Genomic DNA, 19,888 nt, shown 5'->3' on the forward strand with positions numbered 1-19,888 from the left:
GGCAGCAGGGTGAACAGGCTGTGGCTGGGTGGGTACTGTCCTTTAGTATCCTTTGAGCTCTGCGTAGGTACCTCACCTCACCGATATAACTGATGCTCGGGAGATGGGTACCAATGATCTTCTGAGCAGAGCCCTCCGGTCCTGGGCCGTGAACATCCCATTCCAGCCTGGCTCCTCATGTTGGTCACCAGCCTGGTCACACACTGCTGTGGGATGTCATCCAATTCTTCAACCAGCATTTGTTGCAAATTAGCCAACGTGGTTGTGTTGGAACAGCACGCTCAAGCCACAAGTGTTCAATGGGGTTGAGGTCAGAACTGCTGGCATGCCATTCTGTCCTCTCCACTCCCAAATTATGGTGGTCTCTGAAAAACCCCGCTCTGTGAGTACGAGCGTTGTCACCTTGAAGGATAGAGTTTGGTTCCAGACTATGGAGATATGGGATTGCCACTGGTTGTAGAATTTCTCTATGTCTGTATTGAAATTGACGTTTTTTCCGGTGAGGGAGATGCTGCCCCGTACCATCACACTGCCTCCATCAAAAGATGTAACTATCGGTGCAGCAATCTGCATCAAAGTGCCATAGGCAGAATCTGGACTCATCGCTGAACATTACGTTCCTCCACATGTTCACGTTCCTGTACACGTGTTGCCGACACCAGTGCAAACGGGCCTGACTGTGAAGGAGAGTCATGGCAGGCCTCTTGGCAACCCTGTTCATAGTTTTCAGTCATGTGACATGCGCAGTGAACTGGAGGACAAAACAACAGACCAAGATAGCGACTCAAACCAGACTCCCTCGTAGAGACGCCGCAGAGACCATTAAATTTTTATTTGTGTCACCTCTCAACTCAAGAAATAGATAGATATGGACACAAACTGCAAGTGTTGGGCACTTGCGATCCATATACAGTACTTGCTGCCATATTTCTGCCGTTAATAATAGCCAGGTCCCTGCCAATGCTCGACTGTGGTAATGTTTACGTTTACCTTGTAGGGAATCCCTCACCTAACACAGCCCAGACTTGTCTCCGCATCCGAAAGTACAACAAACATCCAGCTTTTTGGCAACGCAAAAGTAACAAACTCAAAGTAACAGTTTATCACTTGCTTCCTGGTTGCCCGCCAATCAGAGTGTAATTTTGCTCTGTAGTTTAGCTTGCAATAGCTGCTGATAAGGATCCTATTTAGTACAAGTTTATTAAAAAGGATAAACCCCTTGAGGGGATCCTAAATTTTATTTAAAGTGGCTATTCTCTGAATTTAATAACTTGATGACAGAAGGAATATTAAAGCTGCAAGCAATGTTGGGCGAGCCCTCGCACGTGTAGCACGTCGAGGTGTGAGGCGGCCGCGTTTCAGATTCTGGACCTCTGCCAGTGCGGCTGTGAATTTGCCACACGCTTCGGACACTGCACAAATGTGTTCATCATCACTTGTCCCCTTTGTGGTGCTACATAGCACTTGGTGCTACGACTATAACTGAATATTGGCATGTAGATGTGTTTGGGGCGGGACTGTTATCAAACATGTAAAGTTTGGTGCAGAGGTGAGCATGTAGATTGAAATTACAACAACTTCCTCTTTCATGGTGAATCATCGATTTTTGGATGCCACGCCACGGGCACGCCGTTCCACAAAAACTCACTTTTAATCGTCAATGGGTTTAGAGTGCACAGCGACAACCTGAGGTCGGTCAGACTAATTCTGTAGGAGGAGTTTGTTAAACTTTAAAAATCATCCAAAAATGACCATTAAATCCAAAATGGCCAACTTCCTGTTGGGTGTCGGCATCGCTCCAAGAGGCTTTTTTGTACGTCTTGCCAGTTTTTCACAGCAATGGTAGATCATAGAGCGTCTGAATAGTTCCTGGACGTTAGCATCAAATGCTAGCAGTGCTGCAACAGAAAATGCTATTTGGGATGCACGTTTAAAAGTAAGGTAAGACGTGTAAAAAATTTGATTATATAATATTAACCAAACTGAAGTTAACATGTAACAGGTTAGTGGATTTCCCCCACTAAATTAGAAGATTTAGGGAAATTAATGGTTAACAAATTAACAAACGAATTCTGGCACTGGCAATGGATAAAGTTAGCAGCACTCAATATAAACAGGGGCAGCCTATTCATTTATTTTAAAATACGTATTTTTGGGGGGTGGTATTTAATTTTATTTAAATATATTAGTGGTGCGTGTATGAATAAAAGATTTGAAAACATTATTTTTGGGGGGGTTGTGGGATTTACGCCTAACACTAAAAGTAGTATACTAACATATTGTAAAAACAATCTTCATAGTAAACATGAATTATATTAGAGCAGTAGACTCTATGTGGTGGAGGAGCAGTGATGCTAAAGAGTAATGAGTGGACCATGGTGAGGCAGAGAACAACACATGATTGTAAATTCCTTTTATAATATACCATTTATAAGAAATCATACTTAAAATGTTATGTTATATTATATTGTTTCCCTTCTCTCAGTGTCTGTATCCCTTCTTTCTTCCTTTCTTAGCTTTGGAGCTTATTTTCCACACAACAATTCACACACTAATTACATAATTACTTTGTACAAATTAATATAATATCATCATCAAAGTTCCTGTGTGTGAGAACTGTTTGTATTCACTAACTAACAAACTATCTAGTAACTGATGCCAACATCAGCAGCACAAGCTGTTGATGAAGTTCCTAAACTGGACAGGGCATAAGTTTCTCAATCAAACCTGTAGCTGCTTACAAAAAAGGTTGAATCGAGGGCAGCTGGACCTCTTCTGAAACGTCATCTACAACCAAGTCCAGCCGCTCTCGATTAAACTTTTCTTGGATAACCCTGACCTGGATGAATCTTTACAGATGTGTAGGTTTATCTTACCCTCTCTCTCTTGTTCTCCCTCTCTCAGCAAAAGAATTCAGTGGAACCTGAATTAGGCTCTTTAGTGATTGTAAGGTTGCTCCTGTTGACCTGAGTCAACCATTTCTTCCTTCTCTCCCAGTCAGCTGGGAAACCATACATTCGTAGTACTTTTATTGACCGACTGCAGCATCTCCACACAGCACAATAAACCGTGCTATAGACTGTTGTAAGACAGTACACAGACACAAACCACTTAACACGCTGATATTGGAGATTTATTAAATGAATACATGACAATCATTGATAGTCACCTGTCTGTTCTATCTGAAGTCATAAAGATTACATTAGTCATAAAGATCAATTAACCCTGGTACCATGGGATTACTAAAAAGAATGTTGACTGGTAAAACTGATCTGAATTTTAAAACGTGTTTTCAAGAGAAATACACTTTCCAATGTAAGGTTAGCCAAAAAATGTCAACAAGGTAGGCGATTGTAGCTGTTATTGTCAAAAATATATGTCCTCCTTTTTTAAAAATAGTAATGTAACTACATACATGTGTCAGTGTGCTGTACAAATATTGTAAATCTTTTACGCATTTATTGTATAAATTACCTAAACTAATTTTCAATTGCCCGCCTAGGACTTCCGGGAATTATCTGCGGTCTCCATGAATCACGTGATGATCAAGCATTTTGGACCCCTGTTGACGCGACTCTTTCTTTAAAGGGCTCTGTTGTCGGGATGTGTAGTAAAGTTGCTTGGCAGAGAAGCAATGAAATGCAGCCTCCCTCAGGGTCCTAGTGCCCGATCACAGTAGGGAAATTGTGAAGCAGAGGAAACGACCACAAAGATTATTTTAAGCCAATAAATACAAATTATATTTGTATTATTCTATTGTGTTTATCAATATTCTTGCTTCTCTTTGTTGAGTACATGTCTGCACTGTTAAAAAAAAATCTAAATCCAATTATTATTTTTATTATTATTATTTTGGAGGGGAGGGGGGGCTTAGGACCATTTTAGGGTAGCTTCAGCCCCCCTAATGACGTCCATGATCTGGGCAGAGAGCCGTCGGCCATATCGTCCTGCAAACCTTGACTTCAAATCTGTAGAAGACCACCTGACAGGATGCTGAAATGCAGTCTTCTTGGGGGGACTTTATCTTGGGATTCCCACTTGTCCCTGCTTGTCTCTGACTTCCCCCATTATATAGAACTTGGCCTTCAGTTTGCAGATGCTACTAGAGCTCACTCCAAAGAATGCCCCAACATGGTTTTGCGGAACAGCAGCTTGATTGCTGTATCACATGGGCCCTATCCAGATCAGTCAAATGTGGCAAGCTGATTCTTGGAGCAGACACTAACTGACCACCGTCGCAGGTCACCTGTCAGCACCTGGGAGTACCAGAAGCTCAAAATAAGAGTCAGTAGCAAAAGCAAAGAACAGTTTAGCATTGTCAAAGAAGATTTGTCTTTTTTTTTTATGGGAGCAACTCATGTACTCAGCTCAGCTGCCCATCACACAAATGAATGTTGCTTACAAATGTGGCACCATTTAAAAGGGAAAAAATCAGGCTTTCCAAGAAGCATGGTTCCAACAAATAAATTATCTACCAAACACAAATTTTCTTACTGTTTGTGCGTAGTTTATATTATAGACATGCAATGGTTATAAGAATACTTTCAAAAATAGACATGTTAAAAGATTAATTAATCAGTTAATACAATTTTAAGTGAGTAAACAGAAGAAAACTCAAATCAGTAGTTGGTGTGACTACCCTTTGCCTTTAAAACAGCACCAATTCATCTAGGTACACTTCATCATGTCAATGATTAAACACATGCCAAACAGGTGCTAATCAACCAGTGTTTCCCCTAGGATGGAGCTGTAGTAGTGGAGGTGAAGAGAATCTTTTTGTGCCCTGCTGGATATAAATACAACCAATCCAACATGTATCACACATTGCAAATAAACTTGGTGGGTGGTGGGGGTATGTGGATCTCCACCAAGAAAATGTTACCTTTTCCAATAAAAAATAGGCAATTTCACATCATTTTAGACCATTATTATTTCCATATATGTGTACAAAAAGTTGGACAAGCAGTAGATAATAAACAAACAACCCCCCAAAAGCCCAACGACTAAACTTGCCAAAGAAGAAGAAGTCTACTGGAGAGTAACTACAGCCATTAGATCTGGGAAAAGTCATGTAGTTAGTTTTGATGGTCTCCACAGTGATTTTACAGTCATGGCACAGTACCAAGCTGTTTGGGCCTCACCACCAAAACCCTATAACTGCAGGGAAACCTGGTAATAGGACCTCAAAATTATTAAAGAGTGATTGTTCATGTTAGCCTTATGTCTTCATTGACTTAATTTACAGCTTTTTGCACTTATCTGTGGAAATTTATATAAAAAAAGGAAACATGTAAGAACAGGCATATTTATTCAGTCCCTTGTGTAGAATTACCAAGGATGTTAAAAGGACTAGTTTGCATCCCTAAAGCCGCGTTTCGACCTAAAGTACTTTTAAGTCCCCAGATCTCTTTTCAAGGAATTAAAAGGTTCCTCCACTGTTTTGTGCGGAGACTGACTTCGGCTCCTTGTAAAAACTTCCTGAGTGATGAAAACTTAAAACAACAACTTCGGAACCAGTATTTAGCTTAACTCCATCAGCTGTAAGCTGTAAACACACTACTGCAGCTGGCTGCTATTTCCGACCAATACATTTAATGCCAACATACGATCTCAGGCGGACATCAGCGAGACTTGTGTGGCTATGTGACTGTTGATTGTGATTTATTGGTTTGCAAAAAATGGTGGAAAAGAGAAGAGCAGTCTTAGAAAAACAGCAGACACGCTCAATTGAAAGCCATTAGCCTCTACTTGCCCCGTTCAGAAATTCACTGCAAGGCAAGCCCAAGCTACGACACAAGATCGTTATACTGCATCAGCAAGGACTCTCTCAGGCAGACATTTCAAGGCATTTGAAGAAGCACAAAGAAATACTAGACTTGCAGCCTCTGCAAAGCAGTCTCACTTTATAGCATTTTTCCACACCTGCCTAGAAGCTTTGCACAGTAAACTTAGCAAAAAAGAAATGTCCCTTTTTCTAAGCTCAAAGTTGAATTGATTGTCTGCATGTTCAAATTTCTTCCCTGAGCAACAGCCCCTCTCTACCAACCCTGTGGGCTCATTGAAATACATGAGGGTGCTGTGTTTTTTCATGCAATGCTTATGACTGTCTGAACACAGTGTAAAACAGCAGCTCAGTGTGCTGTCACTTCCTGAGACTTTCATCCATACACATTCTCTGAGTAAAGAACAGCTTAGTAGGTGTGAATTAAAAAACAGAAATTTGTGTTTGTGTATTTTTGTGTATATAGGTTGTTGTGTTGACTATTAAATGAAGTAAACCACACTGTTCCTTTGTTCTTCCCTAAGGTCTCAGGAAAATGTGTTGTCAGATCCCACAGACTGTATGTCCAGGACCCAGCAGCAGCCTATCTTAACAAACTCTCCCAACTTCTCTGTGGATATACGGATGCCTGGTGTTGTCCCAACTAGAGTGAGTCTGTTTCTCTCAAGTAAAGGGTCTGCATTTAAGACATCAAGAGTATTTGGTTATCAATCTACAAGAAGTAAATCTACAACTGTTTTGATAATTGATCAATCTTTTAACTCAGCAAACATGCCAAACATTCAGCCTCTCAAAAGTGAATCTTTACTGGTTTTCTTCTGTGATAGTAAATTGAATATCTTTGGGTTTTAGACTGTTGGTCTTCTAAAACAAGGCATTTAAAAACGTAACCTTAGAATGTAGGTGGGTTCCCATCCACTTGGTGCATCCACAGCCCTGAATGGAAAGTCCACTAAAGCTTCTGCTCCACTGCAGAGATGAAAGTAACGATGAGGAGGCTGTAACCTTCCTAATTACACAGTAGTGCACATACATTTGTATTTTCTTTTGCCAATTTTATGAAAATTCACTTGAAATGTGTGCTTCAGTTATATGGAAACCTGGCTTGTAATGGACATGCTCACTATTTTATTTTTCCCATTATTTTGTATACCAGACCCTTAATTGATTAATACCCAGCAAATAAGTTTACAATGTCTGAAAATAATAATTAATCGTTTCTACTTATGGTCATCAATTTCGCTTTTGAAATTAGATGAACATAAAGTGCTCATGCAGTTACTTTGCTCACAGTTTCAGTTCTTTGGTAACTGAAGATGTAGAAAAAGTTTTTGCTAACCTGCTAAGCTACTAACACCAACCTGTGGGTTCTTGTTATCTTATAGAGCAGGAACTTTTCAGGGGGCTCAGGAACCGTTTCATCATCAGGAACCTTACCTACACAACCGAAGGAAAAAAGGGGAAACTTTTAACTCCTCAGCTGTAGTTCATGTTCTTGGAGGTTCTGACTTACTGATGGCCCAGGCTTTACTGTGCTGATGGTCACTCACAAGTCAACATGACATGTATAAACTGTACACATAACTGTATTTTTGTTCAAACTTCAAACAATTCACTCACTCACATCAGTCTGAAAATGATTGCACCATAAAATGATGCTGCTGAACATTTTAGCAACTGATGACTGTTCTCTATTATTCAGTAATGGATATCTTCACTGTCTTCTTTGATGTTTCAGTCAGACACTTACCTCTGCATGGCATTTCCTGTGCCAACTAGTAGAGATTCATATATTGGTGAGTATGTATCTTTGAAATATTGTTAGACAAACATAGTAGTATTCAGCCATATTCTAAGCAAAGCAAAAACTAGTGATAACTACAAAGACTAGATGGCACGTTTCTGGGTGAAGATGTGGTCAGTTGTATGCTTCTGGATCTGTAGCACCTACAGTTGCAGCAGACATTGTTAAGGTAGTAGAAATGGAGTAGTGGTAGTAGTAGCAGGAGGTAGTAGCTGTAGTAATAAATGTAGCTTGTTTGTCTGTACATACTACTTTGTGGTACCTCTGTTGTGTACAGATTTTTAAATAATATATGATCAAACATATTGACAAACTTAGTTGGGACAAATTTAATAAATCTGCACTTTGTAAATTTACAATATGGATTTTATTTACAAATATATGTATAGATATGACTACTGGCTTGAGGTTGGTGATTTTCTTTCTCGCTTTTCTCAGTCTAACTCTTAAACTGTGGTGTCTACACATCAGGGCTGCAAAATGTCCTGATTTCCCCCTGAACTTTTCTGTCCTTGATCCCAGGGGAATGGAATTCAGCCCAAGTAATTCAAGCATTTCAAAACATATTTTGACCACAGTGCTTTTCCTCCTCAGTGGACTTCATACCTCATGCAAGTATGGACACAGTGCACCACATGCTGCTGTTTGGCTGCCAGACTCCTGTCTCCAGGAGCAGCTACTGGTAATGTCCGACTTCATGTCACATCTCAGTGTTTACAGTGTCTCTAATGAACGTTTTTATTGGTAAAAAGGTGAAAAGCTGAAATAGAAAGAGCCTTTTTTTCATGCAAGAGATCAGTAAAGTCATTTACTTTTATTTGAGAATTTACTGTAGATTGAACCACTGGGGTTAGAACAACAGCACAGGGGCAGTGTTACAGCAACTTTTCCATCATCATTAATAATCATAGCGCTATCCCCAGTACATTCTGTAGCAGCTACTAGTTTGGTTGCACAGCAGTGATCAGATTTCGCTTTGGTTTTCATTGCATTAGTAGTGCGGCAAACACCAGTAGTAAGTGTTACATCAAATTTCAAAGCCAGTTAGAATGACTTACACTGGGCGTGGCATGTGACATTTTATTTAAAAGCTTTGTTACATTCCTTAGGTGAGCGCACACATGACTCCAAATTAATGATAATGTTGCTAGTTTGCTTTGTGTCTGCTGAATGATGTGCAAACATGTTTCTCCACATGAACTCCGACTTTAATACTGATGAAAGTATCAGTATAATTATATTATCTATTGTATCACATTTCTCTGTTTTTGTCAAACTTACAGACATGTGATTCACAGTATTATTATTATTATCATTATCGTTGTCGTTGTCGTTGTTGTTACACTGTATTATTCGTATGGATTGTCTTTCCAGGGACTGTGGCAGTGTACAAGGCACTTGTGAGGATGAAGCTTCCATTATGTATGCCTGGGCTCGGAATGCGCCACCTACTAAATTACCCAAAGGTATGTTCACTAGATAAGAGTTGGTTCACTAAATAATTACTTCTTCAAATAATAAAAGTCATGTTTATTCATTGTCCTCAAGTTGTATCTAGCCATGTGCGTAGTTTCTTTGTAATTTGTCCAGTTTTGAGATAATCTATTCAATTCAAAGGGGCTGTATTGGCATGAAAAGCAGTTGTTAATATTGCCAAAGCAAGTGAGGTATCTGGCTCTAAGATTTTTGCCTCCTCCCCAATACAATGGAGGTAAAATGATTTATTTTGTAGTGGTTCCATTCTCAAAAAGCAGCACACTGTATACAGTGTTGGGCAAGCTACTTGAAAAATGTAGTGAGCTAAGCTACTAGCTACTCTACATTAAATGAAGCTTCACAACACAGAAGCTAACGCCCAGTGAAATGTAGCAAGCTAAGCTACACTCACACACACATATACACACACACAGAGTATAGGCCTAGTTTATATTGAACTAACTTCATTCCGCAGTAACAATAGAAGAAAGAATAAAACCTGCTCCAAACAGTGTGTGTGTGAGAGAGAGAGCTAAATCAGACACACAGAAACTCTCCTACATAGTTCCATATTATTGCAGCTAAATGTATTTCCTCATGCAATAAACGGAGAACCATTGTTGTTTCTATAAAGTAACTTAATTATCACATTATTAATTAATTATATATTTCTTATTGTTTATATGTGAATTTGTGCTCTGGCAACATTGCAACCTAAACAACCTAAACATTCTTGGCAATTGGCGAGAAAGAGAGAGAGAGAGATCTCATCTCATGGAAACAAGTTTCTGCCACAAGTTTCCTCCTCACTAGAGAAAAAGCTGTCCAGGCTGGACCCTGATCCTTCTCACAAGAGGTGTTAGAGTAACTATCACAATAGAAAGTAAACTCAATCGTGCATGTCTTTACTCCCTTGCAGCAAAGCTCTGCATCAGCCCAAGGATCGGTACGTGATGTCACCGTCACTTACTGATCCTTCAGAAATGCTTGGGAAAATGTAGCGTGTGTGAAAGCTACCGCTACTCGGTCACTAAAAGAGCTTTGTTACTGAAAAGCTATTTGATTCAGAAAATAGCGACGCTACCACCAAGCTACTGAGAAATGTAGTTAAACTAGTAACGGCGCTACTTGTAGCGACGCTGCTGCCCAACACTGACTGTATAATCCTCACTGCTTACAGTTTTTAGATAGTCTTTGTCTGATCTATGTTGTTCTCTTTGTTTTCTCATCAGATGTTGGTTTTAAAGTTGGTAGAAGTTCAGGAATGTCCTACTTTGTGCTGCAGATCCATTATGGAGATGTCATTGCTTTTAGAGGTAAGTCCTAATTGAAATTAAATTACTGACATTTATGTTTGATAGAGATTATTTGTGTAATCAGTTACATCAAATTCAGGTATGGTTTGTGAATATTCAGGAGTGTAACCCGGAAAGTCCACAGACTCCAGCTCTGTCACGTTACTGCTGCGCCATGGTTTTGTTCCATCCTCTGCCCGGCATCTACTTCCACTGAAAGAATCTCAGACTCATTTCAGGAGCGTGTTGCTGACTTGTTGTTTAGTCCTTTCTGCGCTTTTACTAGGCCTACCGGCAACATCTCTCTGTTTTGTCCTACCGTAATGCGACGCAGGCAGACTCAGTGGACTTTGCCAATAGAAGTAATTTCAAATACTGCAGTAAAAAATTTCACAACCTTAGCTTTAGCTGGAGTGTTTTATTTCTGATATATTTAGTTTAGTCAGCAGCCATGCGTAAGAAGAAAAAGAAACAAAAGAGGAACAGGACCAAAAATATTCTTTCATACACATCTAACAAGTAAATGTTTTCTGTAGTTTAATATCCATCAGTTTCCATCCACCAAACACAGTACGTCAGGTACTGCATGTCAATGTTTGTGAATGAAAACATGTTGGAGCCTAGAGCCCTGCATTTATTTTTTGAATAACAAACCTACAGATCTGAGCATGTACACTGAAGTTATAATAACTTCCTGTTTTGTGGCAAATCTTCATTCTTTAAAGCCCCACCACGGACATGCCCATTGACGAAAACTCACAGATAGCACAACTTTTCATCGTCACTGCCTTTAGAATGCACAGCAGAAATTTGAAGTCGATCCGATTAATTCCCTAGGACACGTGTCAAACTCTAGGCCCGCCGAATCCGGCCCGACACGTCATTTTATGTGGCCTGCGAAACATTTAAAGATTAATGATTGTCCTAAAATAAAAGTCTACGCTGCCATAAACTCCCACAATGCATGTCGATTTTGTGACACGAGACATGATGACATCCCGCCACTAGATTGCGATGTTTCCACACCCACTACGGTAGTTTTCTGACAAGTGGAGATGAGAAATGTGTTACACACACTCTGAGGTGTTCTGTTATCACTGAAGTTAAATGAGTTAGTGGAAACAGGAGGTTTTCTTTTTACATCAGTCTAAAATGGACAAATTCAGTGACAAAAGTAGACATTTTCCAGGGCTGTAATTTCAAAATACTACATCAGATATATCTGATCTTCAATGAGGGAAAAGCGCCAGCTAAATGAATAAATGTAAATATTTGGCGTGCTAGATATCTGGCAGACGTCAGCGTTGTGTCAGAAATGTGTCGGGGAGCCATTTTGATGCGTTGTTGAGTGGCAACCGCAGATCAACCGCTGATTCACAGCCTGACGGTGGCTGAGCTCGCCGAGCGGCAAATCGTGCTAAAAATCATGTAGTGTGAACCAGGCTTAGGCTACAGTAGCCTATACGTCTGCATTTTTCCAGGTAATCAAACCATCTGTCATTAGTTGGACGTATCCCCTCTGCAAGGCTGTGTGCAGCTGGACTATTTGCTTTATCAAATGCCACATCTGTCCCTCATCTTATTAGCAGCTCACAATTTTTTGTTTTACAATGGTTCTGCACCTCTGGACTGTGAAAAAGTGAAAAGTTACTGTAAAAGGTTATGTTTGATGATATTTGTCTTGTTATTTACTTGAAATGTTTGATCTTTGATGATGGAGTAATGAGTGTTTTTAAATCTGATAAATGTATTTATTTATGTTATAACAACACAGAGAAATTTTCTTACTACGGCTATATTTTTACATCTGATAAATCTCCTTAACTTGAATACATAATCAAATAAAGAGACAGTTATTTAACAATATGTTAAGGAGTAGTTACGTTTATACAGTCTTACAGATGCAACTGGCCCTTTGAGGGTAACCGAAATGCTTATGTGGCCCTTGATGAAAATGAGTTTGACACCCCTGCCCTAGGAGGAGTTTGTTAAAGTACCGACCTTGTAAAAGGCCATAAATGGGCTGAAATTGCATATCAAAATGGCTGACTTCCTGTGGCTCTAAGAGGTTTTTTAGTGCATCTTTGGATGATAAATGTACCACAAAAGTCCTGGTGATTCAGTCTTGCATCATTGAAGGGACACTTCCTGATTCCAGTAGGTGGCACTATGAGGTTGAGTGAATTTTGACCTGTAGTAATACTGGGTGATAGATGGCGCCGTTGTGTCTGGTTCGCCGTCTGGCAACTTTTGTTTTGTTTGTTTGGTGTGTACTGTCTGTACCAAAGACCATTCATTCTCTGTTGGTGTATGATCGTCAAGAGCTACTTAAAATCAAAACTACAGTGGATATTATAGCAAACAGGTTTGTACCTGTTGTAGGCCCGTACGAGGAGCGACATGGTCTGCGCATCTGTGCCTCTCAATTCCGAAGTCCTGGCAGAAGGAATTACAGCAACCTTCGGCCGCTGTGCCGGTCAGCTCATGCGGCTGACATCTCGATTTTACCGACCAAATGTGCACTGATAAATGCAAGGTCGGTAATGAACAAAACTTTCATCCTTCAGGATTTCTTCATCACACAGGCTGTGGATGTACTATTCTTAACAGAAACATGGATTGCCGTGGGTGAGTTCGATGCCTTCACAGAGCTTTTACCTCCTGACTGTACTTTTTTAAATTCCCCAAGGACCACTGGACGTGGAGGAGGAATAGCGACTGTCTTAAAGAGCAGCTCACATTGTAAACTTTTGGCACCATCTGTTTTTTCCTCATTTGAACTAAGCTCGTTTGTCTTAGGCCGGTCGGATCCTTTACTGTGGTATATCGCCTGCCGAAATACAACAAATATGTTATCAAAGAGTTCACTGATTTCTTGGCCAGTATCATGACAGACTATGACAGAGTTTTAATTGTTGGTGATTTTAACGTGCATGTTTGTTGTCCTAAACCACTCACAAAAGCTTTTTTAGATATGATTGATGCTTTTAACTTTTTACAATATGGCAGTGGACCCACACAAGAACAGGGGCATACGTTAGATCTTGTGTTATCTTATGGTTTGCCCATTTTAAATATCCAGACACAGGATGCTGTATTTTCCGATCACATGCCAGTTTTATTTGATTTTAACTTGTCCTGTCTTAAATTTAAACCAACTGCTCCTGCACGCCTAGGCCGTGTGTTTAAGCCGACCACTGCTGCTCAGTTTTCTTGTGCTTTTCAAAGTCAGTCTGACACTGGTCTCTTGGCTGACACAGAGAAATTAACTTCTTCCTTTCTCTCCACATGTGCCAGCATTCTTGACATTATTTCTCCTTTAAAAGTTTTGCGCCCCAGACCTAAATCTGAGCCATGGTTCAATGACACCACCCGTGCAGCAAGGAGAGAGTGCAGGAGAGCAGAGCGCCGGTGGAAGAAAGACAAGCTTCATGTCTCTTATGAAATTTTAAAGGAAAGCTGGAGAATGTATCAAAAAATAGTTACAACTGAAAAGATACCTAAAAGAAAAAATTGTCTAAAATCTAAACAAACCATGTGTCCTTTTTAAAAGCATTGATTGAATTTTAAATTCACCCCAATCCTCCTGTTAGGAAGCTTCTTCTTTAAGTCTGTGAGAATTTTTTACACAATTTTTTAGACATGATTACTCCATTAGAACCCATATTTCCCTACCTGTATCCGACCCCTCTGAAATGATGACCTGTTTAACAGTGTTTGATCAGTTTGAGCCTGTGTCGCATCCTTGCCTCAATAAAATAATTTCACAGCTCAAACCCTCAGCCTGTCCCACAGACATTGTCCCCCTTCACCAAGGAGGTCTGGACCACTATAGGGCCAAGTGTCTTCAGGAATTGTCCCAGCTTATTGTAAAGAAGCAACTGTAGCAAAATTTGAACATTACAATTTTAGCTAACTACAGACCGATATCAAAGCTTCCTTTTATTTCTAAAATCTTAGAATAAACTGTATTTGCACAACTACAATCCTTTTTAGATACAAATTGTATTTTAGAAAATTTTCAGTCTGGTTTTAAAGCTTCATAGTACCGAGACTGCACTTTTAAGAGTTTTTAATGATCTTTTACTAACTACAGACCGTGGTGACTCTGCTATTCTTGTGCTTTTAGACCTTACTGCTGCTTTTGATACAATTGATCACGCCATTCTCATCTCTCGCCTTGAGCACTGTGTGGGCATCCGAGATACTGCCCTGCAGTGGTTCAGATCGTATTTATCTGAGCGATGTTTTTATGTAAAACTTGGTGACTTCACGTCATCTACCGCTCCCCTTCTCTGTGGAGTTCCTCAGGGCTCAGTTCTTGGACCACTATTGTTCTCCTTATACCTTCTCCCTCTTGGAAACATTTTTTAAAAATATGGTATTTCCTACCACTTATGTGGACGACTCGCAAATCTACTTGCCCCTTAGAAGAAATGCAAACAGTTCCCTGACTCCTCTACTTGAATGTCTCATGGATATTAAGGCCTGGATGTCTTTTAATTTTTTTAATTTAAACAAAGCCAGTAGTCACCAATTTAGGCATCAAAATTGACAGTGATTTTAAACTTGACAAGCAGATAAACACTGTGGTTAAATCCAGTTTTTATCATTTGAGGCTATCTAAAATTAAACCTGTTTTATCTTTTCATCTTCTTGAGCATGTGATTCATGCTTTTATCTCGACCCGTTTGGACTACTGTAATGCACTTAACATCGGTGTGAACCAAACCTCCCTCTCACGCCTGCAGTTAGTCCAAAATGCAGCTGCTCGTCTTTTAACAGGAACCCGGAAACACAAACACATTACCCCCATTCTGGCCTCGATCCACTGGCTCCCTGTACATTTTAGAATACATTTTAAGATTTTAATGTTTGTTTTTAAGTCACTTAATGGGTTGGCACCTCAGTACATCTCTGAGCTCCTGCACACTTACACCCCGCCAAGGTCACTGAGGTATGCTGTTCAGCTGCGGCTAAACGTGCCCAGGACCAGGCTGAAGACCAGGGGCGATCGCTCTTTTTCAGCAGTTTCCCCCCAAATGACTTACCTCCTCACATTAAAGTGGCGCCCAACCTCCACACCTTTAAATCTCGTTTAAAAACATACTTTTATTCCCTGGCTTTTAATTCACCATGAGAGCTGCTGTGGTCTTCGTTGTCGCTGTCAGTGTTGGTGTTATTTGTATTGTTTTGTTTTTATTTATCATGAGCATATTCTATATCATCTCTGTAAAGCACTTTGGTAACCTTGTTGTTTTTTAAATTGTGCTATATAAATAAAGTGGATTGTATTGGATTGGATTCTTTAATGGCGAAGCATCGAAATTTGCCGCCACACCACGGACACACCCTTACCCAAAAACTCATTTTACAACATGGCATCGTCAATGTGTTAAGGGTTTTCTAGGACAGTTTTGAAGCTGATATGGCCAACCTGCTAGGAGTAGTCCATCATAGCGTGAAACGTGACATTTTGTGTTGCCAGCAGGTGGCGCTATGAGTGAATGTTGGCATGTGGATGTGTTCAAGACGGGGCTGTCATAGATGTCAAATTTGGTACAGATGTGAGCATGTACACTGAAGTTATAACAACTTCCTGTTTTGTGGCGACTTGTCGATTTTCGAAGCAACGCTCGTGGATGAAAACTTATCGTTTGCAATGGGTTTAGACTATGTGAACCAGCAGCGCTTGGATCAAACACTCGGCAGGTGGTCCATGTTCCGAGCTGTCAGACTCCGGCAAGATGAGGAGGTGGACCCGATGATTCTTGGTGCACAAACACAGTCAAGATGGACTCTGTTTCCCAAATGTCAGACTGTATATTGTGAAGATGAAACTTTCATATTCACCGTGGGAGTTTTCCTTGTTTGTCCTGGTTGCTGTTTACATTCCACCTCAGGCCTGTGTTAGTGAGGCGTTACTACACCTGGCCGACCAGATAACTAACATGGAGAAAAAACATCCAGACTCCCTGCTCATTGTTCTTGGAGACAGAGCAAACCTCAGCCACAAACTTCCAAAGTACAGACAGCATATTAAGTGTCCCACCAGGGACACTAACACACTGGACCACTGCTACACAACATTAAAGGACGCCTATCGCTCTGTTCCCTGTGCAGCCTTGGGACTCTCTGATCACTGTCTGGTTCATCTTATCCCGACACACAGGCAAAAACTGAAATCTGCTAAACCTGTTGTGAAGACTGAAAAGATGGACCAACGAGTCAAAGCTGGAGTTACAGGCCTGCTTTGACTGTACTGACTGGAGTGTTTTTGAGGCTGCAGCCGCTGACCTGGACAAACTAACTGACACTGTGACATCTTAGATCAGTTTTTGTGAGGACATGTGCTTGCAGACAAAAACCTTTCGCATATACAACAACCAAAAACTCTGGTTCACATCGAAACTCAGGCAGCTTCGTCAGACCAAAGAGGAGGCCTTCAGAAGTGGAAAGTCCTATACAACCAGGCCAGGAACACTCTGACTAAGGAGGTCAAAGCAGCAAATAGATGCTTGCGGAAAAGCCAAATAACAGCAGTCACAGTCACACCTCTCACACCTCTCCCCCGCTCCACAACCATCTTCAAACAGTCACCTTCCCCCTCTGACACGCTGCTATCCCCCTCTCTGACCCCTCACCTGGACTCATGATCATTGCAGACAATGTGCGACACCTCTTCCTGAGGCAGAAGATCAGGAAGACTCCTGGGCCAGATGGTGTGTCTCCATCCTGCCTGGGACGGTGACAAGTTGGCCTACTGACGGGAGGTTGATCAGCTGGCTCTCTGGTGTGGCCAGAACAACCTGGAGCTTAACACGCTCAAAACTGTGGAAATGATTGTGGACTTCAGGAGGAGCCCCACTCTGCCCCCCATCACCATACTCAACAGCCCTGTGTCTGCTGTGGAATCCTTCAGGTTTCTGGGATCCACTGTTTCCCAGGACCTGAAGTGGGAGCCCAACACTGACACCATCATCAAGAAGGCCCAGCAGAGGAGCTCAACCTGCCTAAGGAGCTGCTGATCCACTTCTGCACAGCTATCATCCAGTCTGTCCTCTGCACGTCCATCACTGTCTCAACGTCCACAAGCCCATTGGTCTCACATCTCTTGTCATGACAGCCCTAGAGAAGCTGGTTCTACATCATGTGTAGTACTGGTGCTGTCCTAGAAAGTCTCCAGTTTTGTTACCATACTAGAAGGGGTGGATAATGCTAAACCTTTCCATAATAGAAACCATTAACAGTCAACTAGAGAAGAGCAGAGCCTTCGCTAGGCTCCTATTTTCTATATTCTTCTGTAAAAGCATCCATCCCAAACAGAACATAGCCCACCCTCTATGACAGAGGTCACTAATAGGCGGACCGCGGTCCGGATCCGGACCCAGCCGCCGTCCTCTCCGGACCGCCGACCTACAGCACATTTATTATTGAGACTTACTACCTCGTGACGGAGCGTTTCTATTTTAACCCGCGCAGCTTTTCTAGCATTTACTGTACTGGTTTAGAGGACCAGGAAACTCACAGACCAATCGCATGTGCTCCAATCGTCTCATGTGACGCTGCTCAGCCAATCAAATCTGTGCATACCGATGCTTGAGAGTCGAGTCCGCGAGATTCACCAGAGACGTTTTGGAAACACACCCGAATTGAGGAGACGAAAGATAAAAGAGATTTCACATGACTTTTAATCAAGAATGTACAGATTTTTACATGTACATTCCTCCCACGGACAGTTCAAAACCAGAATATCTCATAGATCTCCAACATGCTAGCTGGAGCTCACGTTTCTCACTGAACAACAGAAAGTAGGAAAGTGGTAGCTCTGTAAGAGGAAATGAAAGAGAAGAGGAGGCATTACAGCTGTTCATTTGTTATGATGTGTTGAGTGTTTATTATAAAATTGGTTAAGACTACACTTCATCACTTCAAGCTACACTTTTTATTACATTTTTTCTAAAAATTAGGCACTTTAGTTTACTTAAATTTAGAATTTATTATTTGAATAGTTATTATTTATTATCCCTCCAGTTTGATGTGAAAACTGAAATATTATTTGATTTGACAGTCCGTTGTTGACTAAAAACATGTGTTGATACAACTATAGGTTATAGTACTGAATGATAATGCAAGTTCGTCGTTTTGATGTTCCGGACCTTTGCTTCAGGAAATTTTCTCTAACTAGACCTCTTTGAAATCTAATTGAATACCCCTGCTCTATGATGTCATGGAGTGGTGTGGCAGTGCTCTGCTGGAGTTGAATGTCACCAAGGTTAAGGAAATGGTCATTGATCACACAGCTCTCTTGCTTGTAATTGCGTCTCTTTCTTGTCAGTTTTTACTTGTGTCCAAAATCAAATAGCCTTCCTGGATTAATACAGTTTTGATTTGAATGAAAGTTTGTACACACATTAATGCCCCGCTCAGAATGAATTATTACTTTTTATTTAGTGCCACCATCAGGTCAAATTTTCTATTTTATCAACACTCATAACACATAACTAAATACCTGCAAAGCTAATAACACTCCCATCAGCCTTAGCTGTACTGTGTGTTTAGTGTTAATTAGCAAATGTCTGCATGTTACCACGCTAAACTAAAATGCACTTCTGCTAGAGCGTGAGCATGGCTGTGGATTCGTAGTTGTTTTTTTTGTTCTACTTACAAGTTTATTAGGAACACCTGTACAGTGTAATGCAATCCAGTACAATATGCCTGCAATAAAACCTACCATTATGAACCTCATGCTGTTCAGTGTTTGCTACAGTATCAGAGAAGTATTGATTCAACTCTTTGAGAATTTGTGTGGTTATGAATAGGACTGTATGCTGTTGAAAAGGTGTTTGTAATATATCTTTCACTTCCATTTATGTAAATGTCAACTTTAGTGATAATAATTGTCTTTGTTCTGCAGACCATCATAGAGATTGCTCAGGACTTACCTTAAGAATGACATTAAAACCGTAAGTATTTGCTTAAACGTATTGAACTTTCTGTTGAATGCTGAAATAAGAACTGTGAAATTGCCTGTTGCTGGTATGTGGTGAGTATGAATAAAGAGTGGCATGGTGTTTAGCTTGTTCTTTCTGAGACTACTGAATGTGTTTCTCCTCTGGAGCCCCTTGAATAATGTACATACAGATAGCTTGCTAAAGATGGAATAGGTAGGAAATGTCAGGGGAAAAGTCATAACTATTACCAAACCTTTACATCCTCTTACCCTGTGTGTGGCTCTTTGTACCTTCCTCAAAGGCAGCCATTCACTGCTGGCATATACCTGCTCATGTCGGTGGACACAGTTATTCTTCCAGGAAAAAAAGGTATGTTTGTTGCATTTTTTCCTAGATGAGCGTTTGTCAAGCTCAACAATATAAAATTCCTCTTTTAGGCTTGTCTGGAAGACATGTTAATTCTATCATTTCTGGCAGAGTTATATAACTTATAATATACACTTGATTATTGCCCCTCTGTGGAAACTTAAACACACATCGTGATAGCAATCAACAGGAGTTAAAAAAGGGACAAGTC

At 40.6% G+C, this 19,888-nt stretch overlaps 1 protein-coding gene across 1 annotated transcript in view; it reads left to right on the forward strand.

Moving 5' to 3' along the window:
* The window catches only part of pam (peptidylglycine alpha-amidating monooxygenase), a 90,351-nt gene that overhangs the window by 25,796 nt on the left and 44,667 nt on the right, over positions 1-19,888 (forward strand). Inside the window, exons 4-10 of the mRNA XM_038733532.1 lie at positions 6,307-6,430; positions 7,521-7,578; positions 8,181-8,268; positions 8,961-9,052; positions 10,295-10,378; positions 19,275-19,323; positions 19,613-19,680. Coding sequence (XP_038589460.1) covers positions 6,307-6,430; positions 7,521-7,578; positions 8,181-8,268; positions 8,961-9,052; positions 10,295-10,378; positions 19,275-19,323; positions 19,613-19,680 — 563 coding nt within the window. The remainder of the gene's footprint in view (positions 1-6,306; positions 6,431-7,520; positions 7,579-8,180; positions 8,269-8,960; positions 9,053-10,294; positions 10,379-19,274; positions 19,324-19,612; positions 19,681-19,888) is intronic.

Source organism: Micropterus salmoides, unplaced genomic scaffold (genome assembly GCF_014851395.1).
Source record: "Micropterus salmoides isolate LMB-PRFRI ecotype aquatic unplaced genomic scaffold, ASM1485139v1 Ms_hic_scaffold_20, whole genome shotgun sequence".
NCBI classification, from domain to species: domain Eukaryota; kingdom Metazoa; phylum Chordata; class Actinopteri; order Centrarchiformes; family Centrarchidae; genus Micropterus; species Micropterus salmoides.